This window comes from Manis javanica, chromosome 2 (assembly GCF_040802235.1).
Source record: "Manis javanica isolate MJ-LG chromosome 2, MJ_LKY, whole genome shotgun sequence".
Lineage (NCBI taxonomy): Eukaryota > Metazoa > Chordata > Mammalia > Pholidota > Manidae > Manis > Manis javanica.
Genome location: NC_133157.1, coordinates 4,591,867 through 4,618,913, shown reverse-complemented (window position 1 = coordinate 4,618,913; position 27,047 = coordinate 4,591,867). Strand labels below are relative to the sequence as shown.

General features: G+C 51.0%; 1 protein-coding gene across 23 annotated transcripts in view; it reads right to left on the bottom strand.

Annotated features, from left to right (window-relative positions):
* RAPGEF1 (Rap guanine nucleotide exchange factor 1) overlaps positions 1-26,836 on the bottom strand; it is a 130,995-nt gene extending 104,159 nt beyond the window's left edge. For 6 of the 23 annotated variants that reach the window (XM_037007866.2, XM_037007869.2, XM_037007878.2 and 3 more), the window contains exon 1: positions 26,638-26,836. In XM_037007866.2, the coding sequence (XP_036863761.2) occupies positions 26,638-26,698 (61 nt within the window). In that variant the 5' untranslated portion in view covers positions 26,699-26,836. Of the gene's footprint in view, positions 1-4,557; positions 4,792-26,064; positions 26,206-26,637 lie in introns of those variants that run through there. The other 17 variants (XM_073222557.1, XM_073222547.1, XM_073222554.1 and 14 more) reach the window with 11 other exon arrangements.
* Between the last annotated feature and the right edge of the window lie 211 nt (positions 26,837-27,047).

Sequence of the window (27,047 nt, the reverse complement as noted above, 5' to 3'; positions counted from 1 at the left end):
CTGGGGAAGCCTGCAGAAGAGGGGCAGTGGCCAGTGTGGGTGGTTCACAGCCCTCAAAGGCACCTATGAAATCACCTGGCATGTGATCCCTCCAACTAAGAGAAGGAAACAGGCAGAGCTGGCCAACTCTCACCCTAGTGGGATGGGGACAGAGCGAGGCACACGTTCCTTGTCCATGGACCTGGTAAATCCAGGGTTCCTACTATTGTGCAGTGTATGAAAACAAGAATTACTATTATTAAGTTCTTAGTATATGTTAAAAGCTAGATCCCTTTACATGAATTATCTCATTTAATTCTCACAATAGCCCTTTGAGGCAGGGGTTATTAATTGCATTAAAGACCAGGAAATGGGCTTGGGAATGTGGGGTCACGGGAGCTTGCCTTACTCAGCTCGAAGGCACCGAGCTGGTGGTCTGGGCGCAGCACCTGGCCCTCGCACACTCTGGCGGACTCCCCGAGAGGCTGACACCAGACACCACTGCAGCCCCAAGCAGTGGGATACAGACCACAAAATGAATGATGGGAGGTGGGCAGGCCTTGACTTTGGCCAGAAAAGCTATCAACATTAATTACCTGGCACATGGGCACACAGCAGCTCCAGAAGCTTCTTCACTCTCTAGCTTGTAAAGGCAAGTCTAAACACCATTGGTGACTAACCAAACAATTCTAAATTTGCACCTACAGCAGAGGAGCCAGGGAGCATGTGGAACTAATGCAAATCATTGCCTCTCCACCCCCACCCCAGCCAGCCAATCTCCTTCCCGGCAATGCAAACCCCCCAGTCTGCTCTGGGAAAGACACTTTTTAGAGTCAGCTCTTCCACTGAGGGTTCTAATTTCAGTCACTCACATGCACAACCATGCAACAGTGCACAACCATGCAAATCACTATGGTTTCCATTTACCAGACTGGGATGGCCCCAAGCTGCTGGTTTCCATTCACCAGGCTGGGATGGCCCCAAGCTGCTGGGATTTCGCAAGGAGATAACAATTCAATTTGCAATTACGCTGCAATTTTTAATTCTGCCCATGTTGTACTCCCAAGAGCCAAAATGACCACTGTAATCAAGCCTTCAAATTATTTCTGAAAAGGGAAGAAGAGGGGGCAGGCTTTTAGGCAAATTGCAGGAGAAGCTCACTTTAGCACTAATTAGAGGTTTCCCCAGGTGTCTGGGTCTACAAATCAACAACTAGATGTTGACCTATGACTTAAGCACCTTTTATGAAGCAATCTTTAGAAATGTGAATGATCATCAATAAACTTATTCTCTATCAATTCAGAATTACTGTGAGATAGGGAAGGGTGTACCTGTTTTCATCCCCACGGTCTCTACTTTGGGCAATGGAAGGCAGAGAAGCGTTCCAAGCCCCATGTATCACTGCATACCGGCCAGCATGGGTGGCCACCGGTTCCCGAGCACCCACCAGGTGCCAGGGAGCAGGCTCTGCCTCGCACACAGCAGGGTGACGCTGGGAGCTAGGGAGCACTGGGGCCACACCCTGCGCTAGTGTGGAGAGCAGAGGACACCACCGACAGACAGCCTCAGGTGGCTTACCATCAGGAGTGGGGCGAACAGATCATAAAGAATCCCTGTGGTGACGATGGTAAGAAATAAATGAGATGCAGGTATTTGGGGACGGCCACCAGAGGTACAGGTAGACAGGGGGTGAGGCTATTAAGAACCACAAAATCCACTTATTCAAGGTCAGACAGCAAGCCAAAGGCAGATTAGCTGCTGGGACCTTCAGGATCACTCCAGAAGCTGCTGCCTTATCTGACCTCACATCCTATTTTTTCTGGAATGGGGGCCTGCTAGAACTCACTACAGCAATGCAGATGACTCAGATTTACCGACCATCGTGAGCTCCCATTACTGCAGAAACTAAAAAGAGCAGTACTGTTTTCTCTCTAAGTTTTGGGTTCTGAAAGCTATCAGACAAACAAGAATAAGAGAGTATAATCCCGGTTCCCTCACTGGTATGTGACCGTGCTGTATAAAATCATCAGAGAGACATTTTCCTATGCGGTACAGAGTGCTCTTTGGGGACAGCAGGCACAGGTGGTGAGATTTGGGATTCTCGAACTAGTATTCTGTGTCTTCAATTTTTCAACTTCCCAGGTGTATGAATGACCTGGAAATAGAAACGTGCATGATCTAAAGGGCAGATAATGATTCCCTTTAAATTTCCTTTCAGAATATATTTGGGTTTGACCTTCCTCATCACAGCTGTCTGGCTCTGGTTAGAATCTGTATTCCCTGGAGGCTCTGCATGCAGGACAATGGGCAGGCTGGACAGAGGTCGGAGGCAGCCTGGGCCGTCCCAGCTGCTTGCAGCAAATGCACACGAGGATGTGGGTCAGCCTCCCATTTACTGGCTCCTAAAAGAGCAGGCACTGATCGGTGCTGCTTGCCCTGGAGCCTGGAGCCACAATCATTCACTGAGATTTCACAACTGTGTTGAGCGTGAAACATGGAAAATGCACTCAGATCAGGGTTAGGGTAGTACCTGGGATTTGCTAGATCTGGTTCCGAATATTCTTCTAAAATCCCATTTCCAAATATAAAAAAGCTTTTAGACAAAGACAAGGACATGGGCCGTGTGAAGGGCTACTCCACACCCTTGTTATTATGGGTCCTTGGCATAGCTTTGATGGACTTTGGACCAGGGAGACGAATGGCCGTTCCGGGGTCTGACCCACACAGATGGACACACCCCTACACTGGGAAGGACGTGCTCCTGTCAACGGGATCCACCAAGACTTACCAGGGGCAATGAACTGTTGTATCCCGTTTACTGTGGATCCTGAAATCCCTACTATCAACTCCTCTCATTTAAATGATTGAAAACAACTACACAAAATAAAACATAAAAGCTTTTTTTTCTATAAACTCAGCTGCTTTCAAAGTTTTACAAAGTTTTAACTCACACATTTTTCTAAGGAAATCAGATAACCCCAAAGCAAGCAAATAGATTAAATTCCTGTTATAAAAGTGATGCTTTTGAGTTACTGGATTTTTATGCCAGTTTTCTTTCTGGTGCCTAGAGATACTGGCCCACGTAGCCCTGAAAAGTGCGTTGTATCCAGCCCACCTCAGAAAATACCCATGTCTGCGAGTTTCATTCTTCTGAAGGACACTGCACTCTGATGTCATAATCAGCAACTGGTTTTTATTTCCAAAAAGTGAATAAAAATACATTAAGGAAAGTATACCACCTCATTTACCCATAACCTGTATTCTAATACTTGTTAAACTTACCCTGTTTTGCTTATCTGTATGTATGTACTCATTCATTCGCCTGAGCCATTTTGGAGTAAAATTGTAGACAGCATGACCCTTTACCCCTGAATACTTCAGCATGACCATCCAAAAAAGGGCATTCTCCTGCGTGACTCACTGCCATTACCACGCATAATGAAATTAGCAACAGTCCCCAGGTATCATCTGCCAGTCAGTTCGTACTCAAACTCCCTGAACTGTGTCCCCATGTGTCTTTTATTGCTGTTCTGTTCAAGCCAGGGCCCGATCAAGGACCAGTAAGCAGGACCTTTTCCGAAGTAACATTAACATGATGGACAAAGAACATGATGGGAAGTCAGAGGGGCTGGAGCCTGACAGTGTATCAGCATCCCACCTACTTTTTTTTTATGAAAAAAAAAACAAAATAGAAATCTGTAACCAGACCACAAAAGACCACGACTGTTAGTATTTCCATGCACTGGCTTCCAGCCTATTTTTTCTGTTCATAAGCACATACTCATACATTCAGTCTGTGACCAAACCATCTTGCTACCGGTCAAGTGCTTCCTCTTTCGTGGCAAGTGGAGGTAGAAGAGCCTAGGCCTGATGAGGTCCTGAGGGTGCCACACCAACTCTGGCGTTTTGGCATGCCTGCCAGGTCTGCCAGCTGCCCATCTGCTGGACTAGTAATGGGAAAAAAGGTAGTCAAGCGCATTGGAAGACCAAACTGCCCTAGGCCACTGTCAGACAGTCCCCCAGTTCCAGGCACACCGCGCACTACCAGGAACGTCGCTGGCATCCCCTCCTCAAAGCTGGCACTGACACGAGCCCTTGAGGGGCACAGAGTTGGTGCTAACAGATGCTGCTACCCTGTACCATGGGCACCTAGAATGGATAAGATCATGAGTTTTTTTACAGTTACTTTGAACTCTTTGGAAGAAAGGAGCTTTGTGTTAAAAAGCTATTAATAACATTCTCTAACCAAACTCTCACAAACGATTCAAACTCCCATGCATACAAAAATTTTTATTTGGACTATTTTTTAAACCTGAATAATTTCAACTGATACAAGCTGCACTGAACAAAAAACTCAAACTGAACTAAATTCTTAGCCAAGCCATGATATCACATGAAGATATGAATTAATTTATTAGGAGAACTGTTAAGTTTCTTTAAACTATGTTGAACTGCAAGCATTTTCTAATCTGGAAGGCATTTTCTCAAGCAGTTTCAGGTATGGTATTGAGCCAAACTATCCCAATGGAAGGCTTCCTCCTTCCTTCTTCCTGGAGATAAAGCCCAGAACCTTCTTACCTTGTTTCCAGGGACACAGATGGCTTCGTCTCAGGGGCTTCTGTTTCTCAATAGCATTGCCCATGCTAAAGCCAGAAGACGACAGGACCCTTCCAGCCCAGACGTCTTTGCTAACAGCGAATGAAAACCAAGTCACCAGCTGAAAGGGCCTTCATCTCTCAGCACCCTGATCACCCAGCAGCGGCCCTGGCAGACCTTCGCAGGAATGACTGGAACTCTACTCTGAATGGTCCTGCAAACTCCTGCCTTTCAAACTCTACACTCCCAGGGAGGAAATCAGAAGAAAAGGCTTGTTACGGCTCTGCCGGTGGGGCTTGGTAACCGGCTATATTAGGAATGTCTTCCTCAGCCTCCCTTTGGCCCTCAATTACTCATCAGACAGCAGAGGCCTCGGAAAATGAATGAACACCGTATTTCCAAACACTTTCGATACGGTTTTTCCTTGGGGTTGGAGTGGGGAGTCGTGTCATCAATCTTGGTGTGCCATGAGAAACATTTTCACACAGACCCTCATGTCACGCCCTCTTTTTGGGGTTCTCACCCTCAGACCAGTGCGCATTAGGAAGAGTTCCACCAGAGAAAACAAACTGATTTCCTCAGTCCTGTTTCCAAGAGAAACAAACATCAAAATGCAAGCTGCAACCTCAGTTGCCAAAGAAGAAAACAGCACCGAGGACAAGTACAGCAAAGAGTCTGTGACTTCAAGCTCTAACCTTCCACTCTCTTTTGGAAATGATTTTTCTAAACAAATTGTTGTGCCACCTAAATTTTTAACAATAGGTTTCCTGGAAGAAAAGAAAGGCATGAAATCATATACTTCTTGGTAAAAAGGAAGAAAATGGCAAGATAGAGGGAAATACTGCGTTGATTTCGATCCTTGAGTTTGAGGCTGGAAAAGCTCTCAAGAACCCCTCGGAGCACACAGTGGTAGGAGTGGAGGCCCAAGGTCCTGGGTTCAAATCCTGGCTCTGCCACTTGGCTCTGCCACCTGGGCGTGGCGGTCTCATGTTCCTCGCCCTCGAAACGGGCACAGTTCCAGCCCTGCCTCCTCAGCTGTATGAAGAGCAGATAACAATGTGAAGCACTGACTGTGCTGCCTGACACTGGGATCCCTTGGTAAATATTTATCATCAACGTGTTTATAATCTTAAACTATGAAACTGTTTTAATTCAGATGGCAGACTTCTGGCTTCCGTCAATTTAGTCAGACACACCATGAATTTCGTTCTATTGCGGTCAGATGGCACGATATGGCAGCAGATTAGAGAACCAGAGCGGACCGAGGAGACAGAGTGCAAGAGGCGCGAATGCCACCTGGGCTCCGACTGCCGATGTGCTCCATCACGACTTCCAGATGCCACGCCACTGAGGGCCATCAGCCCCTGCCCGCCCTGAGGGGGAAGGAGATAATCCTGCCAGAGCACACACAGTGAGCCACTTCTCAGCCTCTCCAAGATCTTAGGGCTTCATACTTTCATCTACCAATACAGACATCATCTGACAGAATCAGTCTGATATTCCAAACATGTGAAAGCAAACAGCACATGCCCATTTCCCCCCTCCAAAGAGGGCCAGGAAAGAGCAGCTGAGTGAAGGCCACTGCCAGTCCCTGGCTCCTCCACACTGTGCCGCCCGGCTCACCCTCAAATCAAACTGTGACCACAAACTGGAAAGTGCAAAGGCTGGAAGCCCCACTGTGCCAGGAGCTCCCCTGAAACCCTAAAGCTGGTAAAACATCTAGTTTAAATCCACTAATCTTTGGATAAATTTTGACGAGATGTTTCCCACTGAATGCTGTAACAGCCCTCCTTAGGCAAGTCTGCAGTGCCAATATGACATCGCACCTCATTTCTTCCGTAAGATGAAGTTCAATCCGTCTGCAAAGCACAACAGACCAAAAGGCTTTACTTATGAACCCGCATCTTAACGTTGCCTTGCATTTAAGATTTAACTTATGAACATTTAGCAAACAATTTACAAACTGTCTACACACTATGCCGTCCAGAATTAACAGAACACTCACACACACAGTAGGTGCATAAGAACAAATGGGCAGGGAGATAAAGGAATAAACAAATGGATGAACACATGAGAATTCTCCCTGTGACATACACACCCTGACTGCCCCCAAGCCCCCTAGAAAGGGTTAACCAGAGAGAATTTCTAATCCATAAATAACTCTCCTTCCTGCAAGAGCAGTTTCACTCACCTTCCCAGCCCCTCAGCCCAGGCAGAAGCCCCCTGACTTGGAGTTCCATCCATACCTTTCTTTCTTATTTCCCCTATTAGTCTGCAAAGCTGCTGAAGTCAGGAACCATGCACATGACACTGGACATATCATGCAGGACACCAGGCAACAGACAGGGAATCCACTCTGCCATTTCTTGGCTGGGGGCTGCCACCTTCTTAACAGGGTTCCCATGAGAAAACGCGTCCCAAGCTCCAAGCAACTAATTTACTAATGGGCGTTCCTAATGAGCCAGAGATTTCCCTGAGAGAACAGCTTTGCAATGAGGACCCTGGGGTCAACGGCTCCTTGGGGCACCATGGCCTCCCCAAATGATTCAAACGTGAACTATTTGGGGGTGGAGCAGATATAAACAGAATACCCTATTCTTAAGAATTCCTTATTCCCAGCTCAGAAAAAGTATCTTTTAAAGTCATCCCCAAGGGCGAATCCAATCCAATATGCTCACAGTCCAAGATGGGCAAGTGATTCTGCTCTTCAGTCCACACCTCAGGCAGACCATGTGGGACTCTAACAGCCGAGACCAGTGGGACATGAAGTGCCACCGGAAATAGGCTGATCAGTGCATGGCCAACATGTTTCCACATCTTGCACGAATGCCTCGAGGATGCTGTGAATGCTGTACTATGCGCTTTACATCATCTGTGTTTGCCCACGTGGGGCCAAAGTTACTCTCTGAGGGATCACTACACAAGCCCCCAAAACTCACCCAACGAGCCCCTCCCCCATTTCACAGATGGGCAAAGAGGGGATCAAGCCTTCACACTTAGACAGCCGGAGCCAGGTCCAGGATTTTCAGCCTCGGCTAGGACACCTGTTACCCATGCCCTCGCGACCAGGCGAGGGGAACAGCAGGAAGGTGTGGGCGCGGGAGGACAGCGACCCGCTCTGACTCCCTGCGTGGCTGCTCACCGGCGGGGCAACTTTAGGATAGAAACCTTACCTCCCTGGACCTGATTTGTCACCTCTGTAAAATGTGTACTATTATGCCTCCTATGTCATAGGGCAGTTCAAAGGTTAAATATGTTTAAAAAGTGCTTGGCATACAGTAGATACTCTTAAAGAATAGCTACTGTTGCTGTTCCTATTATTTTATTGTTTATAAAGTCCTGTGTTAGATACATTAAAGATTAATTATTTACCTACATAAGGGCTTTTATTTTTTTTCCTTATCACAGTAAGATTTGCTGCTACATTCTGGTTAACAGCTCATTCCCTGAGTTCAGATAAAATAAAACTTCACTTACAAGTATTTGTACCATTGGAACAATATTTTGACCGTGGGAAGTGGCATAAACCAGGGAGGTGACACTGGCTGCGGAAGCTCTGGAACGCACTACAGAGAGCCCACCCCTCCACACAGGATGCCTCGGATTCAGAACCTGAGCCAGGGGGTCCTGCAGGGGGCTGCTCACTTCTTAAGGGACTAAGACAGAAACCAAGGCTCAGGAGGGGAAGGCAAGGGGCTGCCGCAAGGTGCACATTCAGCCCCACCCCCCAGAGGTAGGGAGACAGAGGTGGGGGCCCAGTAGTGGACACGAAGCTTTGTGCATGGAATTCGTCTGCTGGGAGGAAAGTCAGACATTGGTCACTTCCCCTTCAGAGGAAAATACAACAATATGAGGAAGCGCCAAGCACTGTGGGAATGTTCCAAGTGGGCGTCCCACCTTGGTCCAGGGCATAAACAAATGGCACCAAGCAGCCTGGAGGTCACGCCCAGCAGGGCACTGAGACAGAAAATCTGGGAGCCGGGTCTTCTGGGCCCTCCAGACCCAGCTTTGAAGTGACGTTCCTGCCCAGCCCCAGAGGATGTCATTGAGGCAGAGGCACAACTCACATAATGTAATAGGAAGCACCTACTCATGGACCAGTCTCAGAATGTCACGGCCGGAGAGGCCTCAGACATTTACCCACTAAACACCAACATGGAGCTTAGGGAGAGGCACTTAGTCACCACTGTGACCAGGGCTGAAAAGTCCAGGGTAAGGGAAGCATGTCCAGCAGGGCGACCACATCTAACTTGGGAGGTCGCAGAAGGGTGAGACTCAAAGGATGAGCAGGAGCTGACCAGGTGTCAGGGCCAAGAGCATTCTGAGCAGGAGCAGCAAGTGCAAAGGCCCTGTGCAGCTAGAAGTATGTGAGTGGGCAGAGGCTGGTGGAGGTCAGATGGGGCGGGGCCTTGTAGGTCCAAGGCTTCATATCATGGGCTTCAGGGGGTTCCTAAGTGTTGGTCACACCATGTATGCTCATTTTTCTGGGAAGGGAAGTCCATGGCTTTCACCCAAGTCTCAAAGAGTTTCCAGAGGTTAAGAACCGCAGAACTAACCCTCTCACTCCAAAATGAGGAAACCGAGGTCCAGAGAGGGAAAGCCGTTTCCTCAAGGTCTCACAGACAGCCAGAGAACCCAGCTCACCGACTCCCAGTCTCCGGTTTCTCCACAGGAGCCAGCTGCCCAGCTTCTGGCAGGTGTGTCAGTAACACCAAAGGGCTGACCCTCCCTGCGACCCAAGCACGGCTGCTTCATTCTGTGGCAGGCCTGGAAGTGACGCTCTGCAAAATGAACTATGAAGTCCACCAGTCCATCCTTCTTGGGGGTCTAACAAAATACGGGGGTATTTAGAATTTCTGATTCCAAGGCACCCCCATGAACAGCCTCTGGGTTTCTGAGGACCCTGGTGAACGATGCTGATTCACTAGCGGAAGGGCAGTCAAAGCAGAGCCCTCGCTGCTAAATCAGCAGCTGGCCTCTTGAAAAAAGCTGTGTATTTGTTGTTCAATTTAAAGTCAGGACAGGGCCAGGGACTAAACCTAGCCTGCAGGACATAAAAGGCAGAAAGCCCACACTCCTTATTTTATAATTCCACCTGGAATTGAGAGACAGGAACTATTTTTTAAGTGAGCAGAGATACTAATTTTCTTCTCTGTCAGTTATTTCACGCTATTTGGAAACCTCGGAGGAAAGTTGCAGTGTGATGGAGAACACTTCTTGAACTTGTGATGCCTCCTGGAACACCCAGAGGAGAAGGTCTCATGTGCCTGGACTGGCCTTCAAGGCCTTTTGGAGTCTGGCCCCCAGATCACCTCATCTTTATCTCCCACATCCCCCAAGCAGAGGCCTTTACTTTGGCCCAAAGCTCAATGCCACGCACAACCTGCTCCTGCCGGCCGGCCCTGTGTTGCACCTGCCTCCTCTTCAGCCAAGCAAATGAAACCTGACAGTCAACGTCCAGCAGACGCTCAGTGGGCAAGTGTCAAGGGGTGCAACAGTCCCTGCTTTGCGTGGACCACGACAGTGTCAGAGAGCTACTGCCCTCGCTGGAGGGAGGCTCCCCCCTCCCACCTGCCCACTGGGCCTCTGGGATCCGTCGCCTCCACCGTGACCAAGCACCCAGCTGGCCAGGGCATCCACACCGAGCTGCTGGCATGGGGGCCACTGCGGCACACTTGAGCTACACCTTCTCCACTGAGAGACTGAGCCTGCACCCAACACGTGCCTTAATCCACTCACTCAACAAGTGTCAGAGCTTCGCCTCTGCGCCAGGCTCCCTTCCGGACCCTGGTGGGACAGCAGCGGACAAGGAGCTAACCGCATAATGAGGGAGGAGATCAGAAGAAGGCAGGGAATGAATACTGTGTTTTAACAGAAGAGAAAGAAAAGGCAGGCATTAAAGGGTGGTGAGGAGGCAGGAAGTGAGAAGTGAGGGGAGCACTGCCCTGCCCCCCAGACTCCGCGGCTGGAGGAGCCCTTGCTGGGGGACGTGCGGCCCAGCCCTGATGTGTGCTCAAGGACCAGCTCACACTTCTCAAGCACTTAGGTGCTTCCTGGTGTGAACTCACAGCAACCCTATCACTGGCTCCATCTGACCAATGAGAAAAGTTTCCTGGGTCACAAAACCAGCCACGGTAGAGGCAGCATTTGAACCCCTGTCCCTGACCGATCTCAGTAGGCACACCACACCCAGGGAATGAGCAGTCCAGGTGGAGGGAACAGCCAGTGCAAAGGCTCTAAGGCAGGAGCATGCATGGCAGCATCCAACACTTGAAGGGAAAGCTCCAAAGCCACGTGGCTGGGACACAGCAGCGGGGGACAGTAAGAGTCAGGGTCCAGGGCACAGGGTGCCACAGGCCACAGGAAGGACTTTGGCTCTCCCTGGCAAGGTGGTAGGAAGCCACTGGACATCTGTGAACAGGCCATATTTGACCCAGTTTACACTCTGGCTGTTGAAGACCGACTGGATGGCTGTGAGGCAAGAGTGGAAACCAAGAAGCCAGTGGGAAGGACCCTGGTGGCCCGGGAGAGACGGCAGTGGCCTGGGGGAGTGCCAGCTGGGGAGGCGGATGTATCCGGACAGGCCCGCAGGACTTACTGAGGAGTGGACATCAGTGGTGAGACGAGTTGGGGACGGCTCCAGGACGGCTGAGCCTCAATGACTTGGTCAGAACGGCATTCCTGACTGTCGCGGCATGCCGGCAGGAGCCAGTCAGGGGGCAAGACGGAGGACCAGGGCTCTGGCCAGGAACGCGGAGTCTGAACACTTACATGACACCCCAGTGGATGCACCGAGTGGGCAGTCTGCAGTTCAGGCGAGTCTGGGCTTGGAAATATGCATTTGGGAATGACCAGTATTTAGCTGGCATTTAGACACGTGCCTGGCATGCCTAGGAAGAGATCAGAGACTCAGCCCCCAGGACCTTTGAAAACTGAGTTTGGAAGAGCAAGAGGACCCAGAGGAGGAGGCTAGGGTGGAGGGTCCACATGCGGGCAGGAAGGACCCTTACACATTACAATTCAGAGTAAGCTCCGCAACATCTACCACATTTTAAAAGTACTAACACTGAATACTGCATGACTTAAAATATAATTTAAACTTTAGAGTTGGGTCTCCAGGTTCTAGATGCTTAGTGTTAAAATGTCTTGCTCATCATGGTGACTAATACATGAACCTAGTTAACTAATATTCCAAGGCACGCATACACTTAGAATGCGATGCACCAGTTTCCTTGGAACAGCAGTGTCCCCGCCGTTTCTCGGCGGGCCCGCGGGTGACCCCCCAGTGCTGCTGACAGACGCGCTGGCCGGAGCAGCGAGTCAGCATCTTCCTGCCCCCACTCACCTGTGCTGGGTCATCACACCTTCAATCTGCGATGTCTTCGCGACTTAGCCACCTGACAAAGGTTTGTGTCAGTGCCAGACAGCTCAGCCACATGCCCACTGCGCAGGCCACGTAAACCTTCCTGGGCCTCACTTTTCTCATCTGTAAAATGAGGCCATAGTCGCCTCCCTGCAGTGCTGCTGAGGGTTGAATACACCGAGCACAGCTCCTGATGGCATTACACGGCCGCTGTTCCTACATCCTCCACCTCCTCTTCAAAAGGCAACTTTCTAGGTCAGATTCCTAGGACTCTTTCCACTCCTGTCCACACTTCAAGCAGGGATTCCAAAGTGCCCCTCACTCACCCAGCCCAGCACCACCTGGGCACTTGTTAGAAAGTCCCAAGCTCAGCCCAACACCAAACCTACTGAACTGGAAATGGGGGCCTTGGAGACCAGCGATTTCCAAGTGCTAAAGTCTGAGACCCACTGGAGGAGACAGGCAGCATCTGGGATACCTGGCAGGACCTCAGGACAGGGACCACCTGGCCCCCGATGATCCTGTCACCAACACCTGCTAAAATAACAGGTTGCAAGTTACCAATGTGTCATAAACACAAAGCTTCCTACCTGTCTCTCGGCTATTTCCTTTCAACATCAAATACATCACTTGAATAAAACTAAAACTTCTTATAAAAATTCAATCCCCACACTTTCTATAGCCACAGAGGCAACAAAATCTCTGTCCAATCTAACCCAGACCAGCGTTCCTATGTGATTATTTTCCCAACTTTCTCTACAGGACTTGATGCAAGCACTAACATCCTTCCCATCCATTACAACAACTCTGGATTTAAGACCTAGTCGATCTAATTTTTATCACGAGGAAAAGATGTTCTGGTGTTGTATGTACATTTACTGCTTTTGAGACCAAATCTTCCCACATTTTGATGCTTCCATGAGTTGAGTGACAGGAATATACAAAATGGCAGATGCCCACAGGGAGAACGGGACCGAAACCAGGTCCAGCCGGCCCTCCTGCGAGCCCGTGGGCTGGGGGCCGCGCTGGGACAGACCCTATTTCGGAAGTAGTTTTCTCGCGGCAAGTCAAGACCCCCTCCAACACAAACGTGTGGAACTCAGCAGCTGTAAACAATTCCTGCTCCAGTGTTTTACCATTCAAACCATGACACTTAGAGAGCGACAGGGACGGCGCTATTAATAATTATGCCAGGAGAGCAGGTGTAAGCTGGGACGTGTGATCATCACCCCATCTGTCACGGTCTACGTGAGCACAGCGGTCCTCAAAGCAATTCTCCTATGGTGTCCAGACATCTAACTGAGAAGCTAGAACAGAGCTACATTTATAAGCTCCGGAGCCTGACTCTTCAATCAAAGGCTGGGTCTTGCTTGGAGGGGAGAGCCTGGACCCCTTGCAGTGAGCTCCATGAGAAAGAACAGGAGCCCTGGCTTATCTTTCACCCGGTCCCTACCACCCATCGCCACAGCTGCAGAGAGCAGGCGCTAGGAAACCAGCGGAGAGAATGAATCAGTGCTTCATATTGTGTTTCCCTGATTCAAAGATGTATACTTCTTCACAGCTTAACTTTTCAGATCAGGGTGAACTGTTCTATAGTCCAACCTGCTAATGTATTCTACTCTGTTTCCTGAGAAGTGTTATTAAACTAAGTCTTGCATGTGTTGTGCTATAGTATCAAAAGCCCCACGGTAACTGCCTATCACCCCACATTCACACAAAGACGTGTCGATGACACTCCCGGGACCAGACCTACTGTGGCGATCTTGATATGGCGGCTCCCAAATGGAAGTCCCGTCTCATCCAACAGAGCCTGACTGCCCTCGAAATTCTCACAGAAAACCTCGATCTTGCTTCTGCACAGTTCATCCTCTCTCCCCGCCGCCTCCTCTCATGAATGTGGCCAACACCCTGGAATCCTGCCAAACGGTGCCAGAGTAAATGCCATCTGTGTTGCCAACAGAGAGTAAGTGGCAATGATGATACCCAGGCAGTGTCAGATGGAAGCCACCGAGGAGCTTGAGAGTCTTCATTAATCGCTGACGTGGACTGAGCGCTCACTCTGTGCCGGTCTACAATACCCAGCAGCCTCTGAGGCTCAACTAGATGTTCAGGCCCCTCAGACTTCCATTGGCCCCTCCTGGGACCGATCCATTCTGATAGATACAGGAAGGGGGCCAGTGGCTGCCAGAAGGCAGTACTGGCCAGGCCCCTCTGTGAGAGCCCCTGAAGGAGGCCCGCACTGCTGAGAAGCGCAGGTCCAAGGTAAGAAGGGCCACATTTGGTGGGTATGGGACCCATCCTGGCTTAAAAGCTTCCTGCCCCATGGGAGCCGATGTCTCAAGTTCACACAGGTTTCCCCAAGGACACTCCCGATCCCAAGGGTTGCTGTGCCCCAGGAGGCCCCAGGTGCACCCCCGGCAGATGTTCTGCTAGCGGGCCTCCCAGCCCAGATGCAATCAATTAACCCAGAGGTCATCTTCACTGCAAGCATTGTTGCCTAAGTAATACAACTGTCATGATGCCATAAATTTTTTTAATGTCTTAATACAATTGATTGTATTAAGATAGTTAAGGTTAAATAATGATTATGTAAATAAATATTGAAAAACATTTGTTAGCTATAGTTAACTTTTCACAATTGTGGCAAATTCACATGACATAAAATTCGCCACCTTCAGTATTTTTAAGTGTACAGACATGGTAATAAGTACATTCGCATCATGCTACTCACTGCCATCCAGCCACAGAACTCGATTGGTCATGCCAAACTGAACATAAACATCAATTAAATGTTAAATGATAATTCCCCACCTCCCCTTCCCAAGCAGCCACCATTCTACTTACTTTCCGTGGTTCTGATGCTCTGGGTGTCTCATGCTAGCACAATCATACAGATATGACTACCGTGTCCTACCGTGACTGGGGTACCTCACTCAGCATAAGCACGGCCCTCGGGGTCTATCCGTGCTGAAGCAGGTGTCGGAGCCCTGACCTTTCTAAGGCTGGATGACGTCCCACTGTGCGCACACGCCACATTTGGTTTCTCCATCACCCATCGACAGATATTTGGGCTGCTTCCACCTATTGGCTATTGTGAATAATGCTGCTATTATCTTGGGTTTACAAATATCTTCGAGTCCCTCTTTTGGGTATATACCCAGAAGTATAATTCTATTTCTAATTTTTTGAGGAACTGCCATACTGTTTTCCATAGTGGCTATATCCCCACCAGCAGTGTACAGGGTTCCAATTCCCACACATCCTCACCAACACTTGTTATTTTCTGTTTTTTTGAAAGCAGCCATCCTATTCGGTGTGAAATGGTATCTCACTGTGGTTTTGATTTGCACTTCCCTAATGATCAGTGATGCTGAGCATCTTTTCATGTGTTTATTAGCCATTTGTACAGCTTCTCCGGGGATGTCACTCAGGATTTTGATTGAGTTGTTTGATTCTTGTTAGTCAAATGCCATCTTTATTTCCAGGAAACAGGGCTAGTTTACCAAAGTCAAATTCTATGCAGATAAACACTGATTATGTCCACACGATGAAATAGTACTCAGCTATAAAAAGGAATAAACTACTGATAAAAATGACGACTTCATGAATCTCAAAGGCCATACACTGAGTAAAAGAAGCCAGTTTCAAAAAGCCGTATCTACATGATATTCTGGAAAAGGCAACACTATAGAGACGGAAGCAGATCAAAGACTGCCAGGAGCTGGTGGGAGAAGGGCTTGACTACCAAGAGGCAGCAAGGTCTCCCCCACTGGGGCGATGGAATCGTTCTCAATTTTGATTGTTGCAGTGGTTACGCCAATCTATAGATGAGTTAACACTCAGAGAACTTTACACCCCATAAGATTCAATTTTACTCTATGTAAACAAAAACAAAATAATCTTGCAGAATGGGAAAGCATTTCTTCTTCCATCCACACAGACATTATCTTTAAGCAGCTAGCAAGTACCATCTCAGGGAGCCCTTACAAAACCCCCAGAATGTATGATTATTGGCTGTCACTTGAACCCAGGTCTGAGTGAACGTGGAAAAACTAAGTCCTGACTATTTCAGATACCCAAGATTCCATTTGCACTTTCGAAGAGCTGAAATGTTTACAAATTATTATTTATCATATAGAGCAGGAATTTAGAGTTGGTAAGCCCCACAGCCATAAATGAATCTTTCCCCCTGGGGACAGGATCCACAGAGCTTCCAGCACATCCTTACCAGGCTTGTGATCTCAAACAGCTGAAGAATGACTGCTCCAGTATAAGGCCCAGGAAAGGAAGCCTGTCCAGAGGACACAGTGGGCCGGTGCCAGTGCCAAACACTCGGGCTGGTCCTCTGTCACCCAAAGATGCCGTAGTTCTAAGCATTTCCGGTGGCAGTGACTCACCTGACCCCCATGATGATCTTAGTCCACATGATTTCCTCACTAGTAGGGGCATTTCACCTGCCCAGCTGGGACCGGGAAACTTGGGGTTGCCTGTAACATGGAGCTGTGGCCCTATTCGTATCATGCTCAACTACAAAACTGCATTCTACAGCCTCCCATATGTGGGGTGATTTATAGAGACAGCTCCCCATGAACAGAAAAAACAAGGATAGATCATGCAGGAAAGCATGCTTTTGATCTGTGCTTTTGGTTTTCTGATGAGCTCAGAGAATTAATATTTGTAAGGCGCTCTTGACAAGCTGAGGCAGAAGCGCCAATTAGCGTGGTTATTCTAATTAAGTGAGAGGTTCGGCAGCTCCAGGACAAATTATTAAGGGAAAGGAGTGGCTGGGCTTTGGTCTCTGCAAATAGCCCTGTGTTGAGCAAGCTGCACTGCCAAGCTTGAAGGAGACCATACACATTTACTCTCACATATCAGAAAAGCCCAAGAGGACTTTGGTTAGGGAGGACTCAGAGCAACACATGAGGACTTCTGAATTTATCTTAATTGTGAGAATTAATCAAGGGGTAAAAAAAAGGCTATGACATCACCCCGCCTGTGGCATTCAACACAATTTGCAAATTACTTGTACACGAGGACCTTGACTGGCTTGTGCTATTTTAACTGTCACAAAACAAAAGCTCCATGCTGTGATCATTTCACCTTCAATGCTGAACAAGGATGATTTAATTAATCCTGAGAGTCACCCCAGCAAGGTGGAGCTGAGGTAGTGTCTCTCGGGATGAAGCAAAATATACCCGCCACCGCTCGGCCATGCTCCAGTTCTGGACGAGCTGCCGCGTACAAGGGCAGCCCATGCCACCTAGACAGACTTCAGAAAGGATGTAACTGGACTTCCCTCGGGCCACCTGCAGATGCTGGGGCCACATGTGTAGCTGACATGGAATGCCGTCTACTGTTCCTATAAATGATCCCTTTAGAGGCTTATTACTTAGTTATAAAAAGATATACCTTGGAGTTCAGCTTTCCCAAAAAAAAGAAAGGGAGCAACCCTGAAAAGAAATACTTCAATAGCCAGAGAACCCCCATTCTTCTGTGAGTGCTGAGGCCTGAATTTCACTCAGCATACGACCATTTTTAAAGAAAGGTCATCTTAGAGCAGAAGGGGACATTAGGTTAGAACAAAAGAGAATGCTCACCGAGCACTTATGTGACATGATCTGCTACCCGGTGCATCACTGAATTCAATCCTCCCGCAACACCTTAAAGTAGGCCCGGTTCTGTTTGCCATGTAACAGATGAGGAACAGAGGCACAGACGGGCAGAGTGACCGGCCCAAGACCTGGCAGCTGCTCCGCGGGCAGCTGGGTCCAAACTCACAGCTACAGACCTCGAAGCCCACGCGCTCACTCACTGCTCGGCCCTGAGCCTGTCCTTTCATCTGGAAGACAGGGGGCCTGGGGGCACCGATCCAGTGGTTTGGCACAGACCCAGGGGCCATGAGGCAGGTCTCCTGACCTCCAGCTGAGGCTCATGCTGCCTCCACCGTGGATGAGTGTCAAGAAAAGTATGAAAGCCCACATCAAAAGTCTCTTTCACACAGCACAGGTGGGGGCCAGATGGCCAACCTCAGGGCACAGATGCCGCTCATCTTCTTAGCAGCCTCCCCCCTGGCCAGGCAGGCTGCTTGGCACTTGGCAGGCATTCGGCCAATGTTGCATGAATGGATGGATGCATGGGTGGGTGGATGGAGCTACTCTGATTAGGGGCCACGTCCCACTGTTCACACCCAAAGCAGATTCCCACGCAATATTTTCAGTAAATGCACTATTTAAGCCACCTCTGTAATTGAGAAACCAGAAGCTGCTTCATAAATCTGTAGACAGATGTGAAGCCACCCTAACCGTACAGAGTGGTTAGAAAGCCCCAGGGGAATCCCAGAGCAGGCTCCAACCAAGGACAACAGGGTGCCTCCAAGCCAGCCTCCCTGTGCCCTGCGGCAGAACAGACTCATCCGGACTCTCAGGGGGCCAGGAGGACACACCCCAAGCAGGGGAAGGGAAGTGATGAGTGAGACCCATGTTCCCCAACTGGCTCCGCCTCTCACCCAACACAGAAACGGGTCAAGTCACTTCCTGTCTTGCTGTCTCCCATTCCTCGACTGTCAAATGGGTGCAACACCTGACATTTTTCTCTCTCTGGAAGAACAGAACCAATCAGGTCATACACATATCTGATGGTAAAGTTCCTGGCACAGGACCCGGCCCCTAGGCAGCAACAACTATAAGCTCACCCTCCTCGTCTGGGAAAAATGCTGTCGAAATGCAGTACCTTACAAGAACCAAACAAGAACAGAAACCTAAACAGCAAACCCCTCATGGTACAGAAAGTGTTTTGAAAGTAAAAAAGCTATGCTACTGTGATGATGAACAGCTTTGTGCCAGGCAACATCAGTATTAAAAACCAAAAAAAACCCCCAATATACGCAACTCCCTTCTTTATACTGCAGACTAGACTCACAAGGGCTCTGAGGTGGGTCGGTCCACCCCGTTAGATTCCAGCAGAGGCACCAGAGACTCAGAAAGATCAAGCAGTTTGCCCAGGTCACCCAGCAAGAACCAGGGTTTCCTGGCCCACTGTGAGCTGAAGCGGGATGGCCAGGAGGACCCGCCTTCTCAGGTGTCCCCTCCGGGAGTACTGAGTGGCCCCCTGAGTGTCGGTAGAGGGTTCCTGGAAACGTGGAGGCTCATTTCTGCCCACAGCACAAGAGCCAAGAGAATAACGTCCTTGTGGCCAACGACACCGTGGATAAAAGGGAAGTAGTCACAGAGGCGTTAGTCCTGACTTTGCCCCTACTCAGTAGGTGGCCTCAGGTGAATTCCAACTATCCTGGATCTCGGGATCCCATGCACAGGAGGAGAACTCCGTGCCTCAGTTTCCCGCCCCCCCCCTGCAGAATGAGAACCTCCTGTTGCCACACGTGTGAGAGCAGAGCCTGGTATCAGTGCACAGTAAGTGCTTAACAGAAGTTAGCCGCTGCTGTTACTTGCTCTTATTGCTGAAGGGAGAGGCTGAGAGGAGCCCAGGCCGACACAGACACACACAATCGTCCATCTACTGATTCACAGCCGGCCCCCTGGAGGGAGGCAGGCACATGTAATTGTCCCCAACCAGCAGGAAGCCCCTGTTCCAATGAGACGTTTTGTTTTTCTGTTTGCTTGTTTTGGTCAACTAAGTGTCTATTTGGACCCATCACATGGCACAGATCCACCATCCCCCCTTCCCATCCCATGCGCATCCCTCCTTCTTCCATGGATTGCAAGCCTCCCGCTCCCGCTTGGGGAGACCTGGGCTGGGATGCCATTTTCAAGAGTACAGTGCACAGCCAGGAGCCACATCTGTCATGGCCACAGCAATGGCATACATTTCTGAAAACCTAGAAAGTAAATGCCTGAATCCGACCCTTTTGTCCCCACACCCAAGGAACACCTCGCACCCTCCTGTGCTTGGCAGCGGCATGTCATCTATGCTTTAAAAGCAGGGCAGGTTTCCTGATCACAAAACTTAATTTGCAGTAAAATGATGGGTGCCAGGTGCCAGCAAGCTGGTGAAAAGCAAAGAAAAAGATCACTGTTAGGGAACTAATGAGAAAGGAGGGTTTACACTGTTAAGAGATGGTGAAGATATTTTAGGAAGACACCGTCTCAACTGCAGGTCAGGACCTGTTCAGAGAACTGTCATCTGTCTTCCAATCCACAGACGAAAAAATGTGGAGCGGAAGAATTGTGACCATCTGACAGCAGAGTTCTAACCCACTGGGCAAGCCTCCCACAAAGGGGGAAATGGTAAGACAGACTGCCTAAGACATTTGACAAAGAAGGAAGGGGGAGCCAGAAGAACCCCAAAGCTACCTCTCCCAGCCGCTCAGAGAGAGCATGTACTGCAGCCACCCCACAGACAGAGGACCGGTGGTGCAGGGAGCTTGTCTGAACGGCATTCAGCGGCCAGTGGAGAACGGAGGCAGGACTGCAGTCATGGCCCTCGCCACAGGCAGCAGGCTCGGCAGGACTGGCACACGCCCTGGCTTGTAAACTAAAGGCACAATCACAACTGCTGAATCCGAGGGAGCCCTGCCGGGAGAACTCTGCTCCTGGGCACCCCGCAGATCCCCGCGGCCTCTGCAGACGACAGCTTGGGAGCGTTCGCTGCCTGGCAGCTGCAGAGTAGAGTCTGTGTGGCCGAGCCCCGCAGTCCGGCTCTACAGCTCTCTCGACAGCGTGTGGACTTTGCCCTCAGCCTCACCATCAATTTTCCGAACACTACAATGAACACTGATAACTGTGTACGGTCAACACTGACCCTCAACTACATAACCTGATCACAGTATTGGTCCTACTAATTCACCAAGAAACATCCTAACTGGTAATTCAAAACCCAGAAGAGGCTCCATTTAAATATAATTTAAGACTTGGAATCAGAAACCCAAGTTCACTGTCTGGTAACATGAACTAAGCTCATCGGTCTCCTGGTAAGCGGTGACGGGGCGCCTTGCACGTCCCAGGTGCGGTGGGGTAGCCCCACGGTGGACCAGGCAGGCACACCGCTCCGGGAGCTGGTGGTCTATTTGGACTGTTTGTTCACTTTCAACTTGCAGAGAGGAAACTGGGGCTTTGGTTTCTGCATGAGCCAAACAGCATCATTTTAACCTGAAGTGTTTCTCTGGGGCCTTCCATGGAATTTACTACCTGCTAGTGGAAGGGAAGGCGCGAGGAGTCTCGAGGGAGTTGGTTTCCCACAGGCGGCTGCCCGCATCCAGGAGGGGGGTTTCCATGCTGTATTGGGTGGAAGACCCCAGGAGGGGCCTCAGGGGCCAAAGTGGCTCCCATCACCCACTACCTACCAGCCCACTTATGCATAAAAAGGGGACCTGCTGCTTTAAAACAAAACAGGGAAGCACTAATTTTAGAGTCCCCACCCCTTCACAGCCCTGATGGACAAAATGAGACCCAGAAAAGGGAAAGAATCGCCCAAGGTCACAAAGCCAGGCCTCAGATTTTTAGCAAAATGGCCTAAAAAAAATGACCAGCAACTAAGATGACAGATCCCTTAATAATTCACAAACCGCAGTTTTCATTTTTTAATCCTAAAACAGCCTTGGGAGAGGTGGATGACGCACCAGAGGCACACCTGCCCAACAGCCGGCGCCCAGGCTGTGTACTCCCGGGGCGGCATCTTACTGTGGCGACACGGACACATTCACTTGGACTGCGGCGGGACCAGCCCTGCGCCCAGGGCATTCTCCAACTCCAGCTAATTTGGGAAATGATGTTTCGGCAAGTTCATACATGAGTCATCTTTAGGGGCCTCCTATCAGGTCTGCCGGCTGCTAGGAATCCCATTCAAACCACCTCTGCCAACAGCTGCTCAGGAGACCAGGAAACATTTGGAGTTGCTGTGGTTGGATTTTTGGGAACATATTTAGCCTGTGTCTATGCTATTTCTTATCTCCTTACAGTATTGCTAATGTTGTTAGTATTATTAGTATCACATGCAGTCCAAAGATCGCATTGGGCCTGGTATAATGTAACTGAGATATTTTTCTTTTTTTTTGGCAAGATCAGATAAGAAACAAACATGAACAAGAATTAAGATAGAAAGCCACCGCAACTCCAGCACCATGGGAGGCTCTGGGCAGTGCCCTGTAAAGGCAGAGAGGCAGTCAGGCAGGAGCTGGAGACTGGGGCCAGCCCCCCACTGCAATACACTAGGGCTGTGACCCTAGCGGCCCTCCGGCAAAATGAGGGTAAACGGCACTGCTGTAGCCTCAGGGCAGCTGTGGGGATGGAGTGAAATGACTTGCCTATCCGTGCATTCCCAAGGCTACAGGAAGTGGCAGGAATGCTCAGGCCCATTTTGATGTCACCCCTGGACTGTGGTCCTCGGGAGGCCAGCTCCCGTGGGCTCTGCACCACTGCCAGGCGTCACAGTGCTCGCCAGCGAGGAGGGACTCGGCGAGTGCTGTGTGACGTGGGAACCAGCGCCATGAAAACGTCCTATGTGCTGACTGGGTACATTGTGACCACAAAGATTGCTAATTGTGGGAAAAAAGGAAGTATGAAATTTTCAAGGCCTTACAAACTGATCAGAATACAGTGCCCGCTGACCTACAAGGACTCTTTCCTGGGCCCGAAACATGCGGCCTCCTGAGACACCACTTGTGCTTTTTATCTGTTCTAAGAAGATAATGACAGAAAGTTACTGCAGATGCAGTCAGTGCAAACTTTTCTTTTTCATTTATATTAACAGTATCTTCACCCATTTGAAAAATACAGCACTTGAGCCTGAGACACCACATTTATTGTGTCCTCAGGAGGCACTCAGGGTGCGCCTGCCGCCACTTCACCAGCCCCGGCAGGGCACTCAGCTCGCGGCTACGGGGAGCCCACAGGGCTGACGGATGGTTCTGTGAATGACGAGACTCCTAAACAGACTGTGGCTCGCTGGGAACACTGAGAAGGGGGGAAAGGCTTTATAAAAAACCCCAAACTGTGTAATTTACATTTTCCTAAGGTCTGTTTGTCCCAGCGAGAGGGGAAGGGCCTGGAGGCTGGGATCTCAGCTGCATCCCAAGGGCCCTTGAGGTGCTGGTTGAACTGCTGATGAAGGGCTGAGTGAATCAGGGGCAAGACACTGAGATCCTGACCAGGACAGTGAGTGAAACCGATGCCCCCTTCTCCCCTGCTGTCCCTGCTAACTCGCCACCCACCCACCCACCCCCGAGCCTCAATTCCTTGAGGTTCCTGGCTCCCTCCCCCCTAAGTCTTATGTGATGCCCTTGAACCTCCCCTGCACCCCCCACACTTGTGAGCTCCACACTGCTGTGGTGTGATGTCTGCCAAGTTCACCGCTGGCTCTCCAGAGCCTCGCAGAGCGCCTGGCAGGGCAAGCCTCATTCGGCACTATACGAAGAAAATGAGGAAACATCAATGAAGGACTGGGGCAAAGACTTCAAAGCTCAGATGAAAAGCCAACGAGAGAGGGGTTTCTCCCGGGAAGGGGACGCAACCCCAAATATCAACAGCTTCAGTGGGAAACAGGCCTCAGTGATGTGGCTGGAGGTGGAGAAGTGAGCCCCCACCACAGCTACCTTGTAAGAAACAGGCCTCAGAGTTACCAGAGCATCTCATTTTTTCCAGATAACCAGTCACCTGAGATTTCTGGGTGATTCCCTGATTTTTAAACACTGGCCATCAGTGCTTTCTTTTTTCTTCAAGAACACGTGTGGACCAAACGCAACACATCTACCGACTGAATCCAGCCTGCAGCCACCGGTCTGTTACGTCAGTTCACGGGCAAGAGAGGTGTTTAAGCCCCAGAGCATTAGGACATCAGCTCTCCCTGCCTGATGTGTTTGCTGGAAGCGTGACCCACCCTGCTGGTGTGCACAGCCAAAACCATGCCCACTGGTCCCCCGGAGTGGCCTCTGAGAGGCCAGTGCTGGTCTTCCAGGACAAGTCCCTCCGGGTTCCTAGGGAAGAGCCTCCTTTTGCCAGGCCTGCCCACGAGCTTGCCCAGCGGAGCTCTGGGATCCATTTGTCTCCACTCCACTCTCTGCCTCCTCATTACCCCTACAAGACACCAAGGAGTCCAGAAACCAACCCCCCTACACCACTTCCTTCTTCCTGGCCCTCAAATTCAGTCTCCCCTCCACCAAGCCTAACTAGACAGGCCAGCCAGCCAGTACGCTGGCCCTCTGCCACCCTCTGGAACCCAGACTGTCTGGATGCCCCACGGAGCCTGGAGCAGCAGCACCTGAGACTTGCCCTTCTACGTCCCTATGAAAATGGGAGGTCCTCAGAGGAGGACAGCATGTATAACCCCACCCAGTGTGGGCCCTGCTGAATGAATCAATAAAGGTATTGAAGGGTAGCATGACAGACTCAGAAGATCTCCCGGAGAAGCTGGCAATGCTTATGCACTGGGTGCCAGGCTCTGTGATTTACCGGACTGTTCACTTGCTAACAGGAGTCCCTGCTTCACCTGAAGACCTTTCCTTTAAGTGAAACACTGCTGGCAGCTTATGGTTGGTCCCTTTAGAAAACCCCAGCAGAAAACTAACAGGAAATCTTGTTGAGATGTGAAGCAAAGTCCAGCTATAATGACCAGTAGAAGCCACCCTCCACTCCGAGAGTGTTCCAGTCTTCCTTGACACTTGTGTGTGAATTACAGCAAGAGCCGTTGTGCTGGAAGGATGGACCTCTTGCTGGCTCCCCTGAGGTGCCCGGTCTTGCCAACCTCAGAACTTCCGCGCTTAGCTGCCTCTCACCAAATGCATTTTCTTCCTGACCTTTCTACAGAAGGTCCTGGTCAGCCTCCTCCACTCTGCCCTCTCACCGCATATCCTCTTCCACCTGGGGTACCTTCACCCTCTCTTCAGAGTCTGGCGCAAACACTGTCCCCTCCAGAGCCTCCCCCATTCCCTCAGCTGACCAGGCCCCTCCCCTGTGCCCACCTGTCCTGACTACTGCTGTCACCCAGTAGCTGTGCACTCCACGTGGCCTGGAGCCAGGGGCACACAAGCTTCTCTGGAGGTAGGCACTTCTGGTTTCTGCACCTACTGCCACCCCAGCAGAGGGAGGTGCCCCGAGAGGGCCTATGCTGACATGGACTGGCCTTAGGCATTCCTCTCTCCACATAGCAGTGAATGCAAATGAAGTCATCTCCTTCCAGAGGTCTGAGCTGCGGAAAGCAGCTCAGGGGACGACAGGTGCTTTTCATTCAGCTCTTTTTACTTTTCCATGATTTCCAAGTTTCGACAATGAACATATCCTTATAATAAAAAAAAACCCCATTAATGTTATTTTTTAAGTAAATTATCCAAGGATCCCAATAATACCACTCAGACACTATGTAAGGAGCTGCTGAGAAATGTGCACAAATCAACCAAAGATATTTCTGGAAAGGCCCGTGTGCAGGGAAGCAACTTGTGGTTACTAGGCACAGCTCTGGGGCTAAAGAACACCCACATGAGAAAAATACCCAAGAAACGGCACCCGAAACCAAGAGCCTGTACCCGAGGAGGGCACCCAGGCTTCCTGTAAGAAACCCAGGCCTCAAGGCCCTGCCCCCTGCCCTCTGGCCGGGGTGCGGGGAGGAAAAGGGGCTGCAGGAACTCACTGAGCAGCCTGAGCTTCGAAACTGGAACCACATTCAGAGAATCGGCAAAGATTTACTAAGCAATACATTTAGGGAGCTCAGCACACAGCCAGATACAGAGAAAACCCTCAATAAAGGCTACAAATTTTCCTTTCTGTGCACAAACCAGAATGTGCAAATTTCACTGCCTTCTGAGTCCACTCCTGAGGGACATCTCAGGAAAGTATCCGGGTTCAACCTGGGAAACGTAAGCAACTTCCAAAGTCAATGCCAACTACCCCCGCTGCAGCCCCCTAAAAGCCTGCCTTCCCTAACTCAGCTGCCAAGCTAACCCAGTACCCAGATTATGACACCCAGTCGTGTTCCCGACACAGGAGCTCTGGACTGCCCGCCACCCTCACCTGGGACCCAAGGAGTCACCCTGCAAAGTGTCGCTGGCTAATTAAGCCCTGGCCCCATGTGCACAGCCATAATTAAATCTTAGGAGACCTTCTCCCAGTCTAGGTGAAAACAAGGTAATAGGAAGGGAGCTCTCCGAGATTTCTAGGAACACACAAAGAGACGGGGCTTACATCAGGATTCACCGTGTCCCCGAACCCAGCCGGCGGCTCCCCTCTCATCCCGCTTGCACGGCTTGGCTTGAAACCAGAGAAAAACTCGGCGGAGCCCAGCAGATGCCCAGACACATCCTGCCTGTGCCTTTGATGCCACCGAAGAGGATACTTCTGGTTAAATTTAAACTCGGGGCTCATTAGGAACGGCACATTTTATGGCTCAGCTCTATTCACCGTCTAAAAGACGACCCCACGGCCGGGCTCGGGGCGCGGAAGCCACCTGGACACGCGGCCGGGGCTTCTCCCCCTCGGCGGGTCCGAGCCGTTGTCTGCAAGTTCCCGGGAGGCCGGAGGCTCAAAGGGAGGGGCCCCGGCCGCGCCGCCCCGCGCCCGCCCGGCCCGAGCCCGCAGCCCGCGGTGCGCCCCGGAGAGCGCGCAGCAGGGCGGCCGCGCCCGGACTGCCTTCCGGGGAGGCGCGCGCCGCCCGCGCAGGCCCGGGGGCTTCGGCTCGCCGCCCGCGCCCGGCAGGCCGCGCATCGCGCCCGACCCCGCGGGCCGCCGGGCAGGGGCCCAGCCGGCCGCCGCGCTCACCTGCTTTCTCGATCTTGCCGGACATTTCCGGGCTGCGCCGGAGGCCGAGGCCGCCGCTCATCGGGCCCGGGCCGGGCCGCTGCGGGGCCACAGGCCGGCGCGGCCGCCGCTTGCCTCGGCCCTGGCTCGCGCGCCTCAGACCCGCGCCGGCATGGCGGCTCCGCGGGCCGCGGCCTCTGCGCTCGGCCAGCGGCGCTCCAGCCCGCCGGGGCCGCCCTCCCGCCGCCGCCGCTCCCGCCGCTGCCGCCGCCGCCGCCGCTCCCCGGCCCGCGAGCCGGCCGCAGCGCCGCCGCCCGCCGCCCCCCGCCCCCGGCCCGGGCGCAGCCAGAGCGCCACCTGCCGGGCTCCCGCTCGCCGCCGCCAGCCCAGCGCCCCCTGCCGGCCCGGAGCCGGCCAGCGCCTCCCGCCGG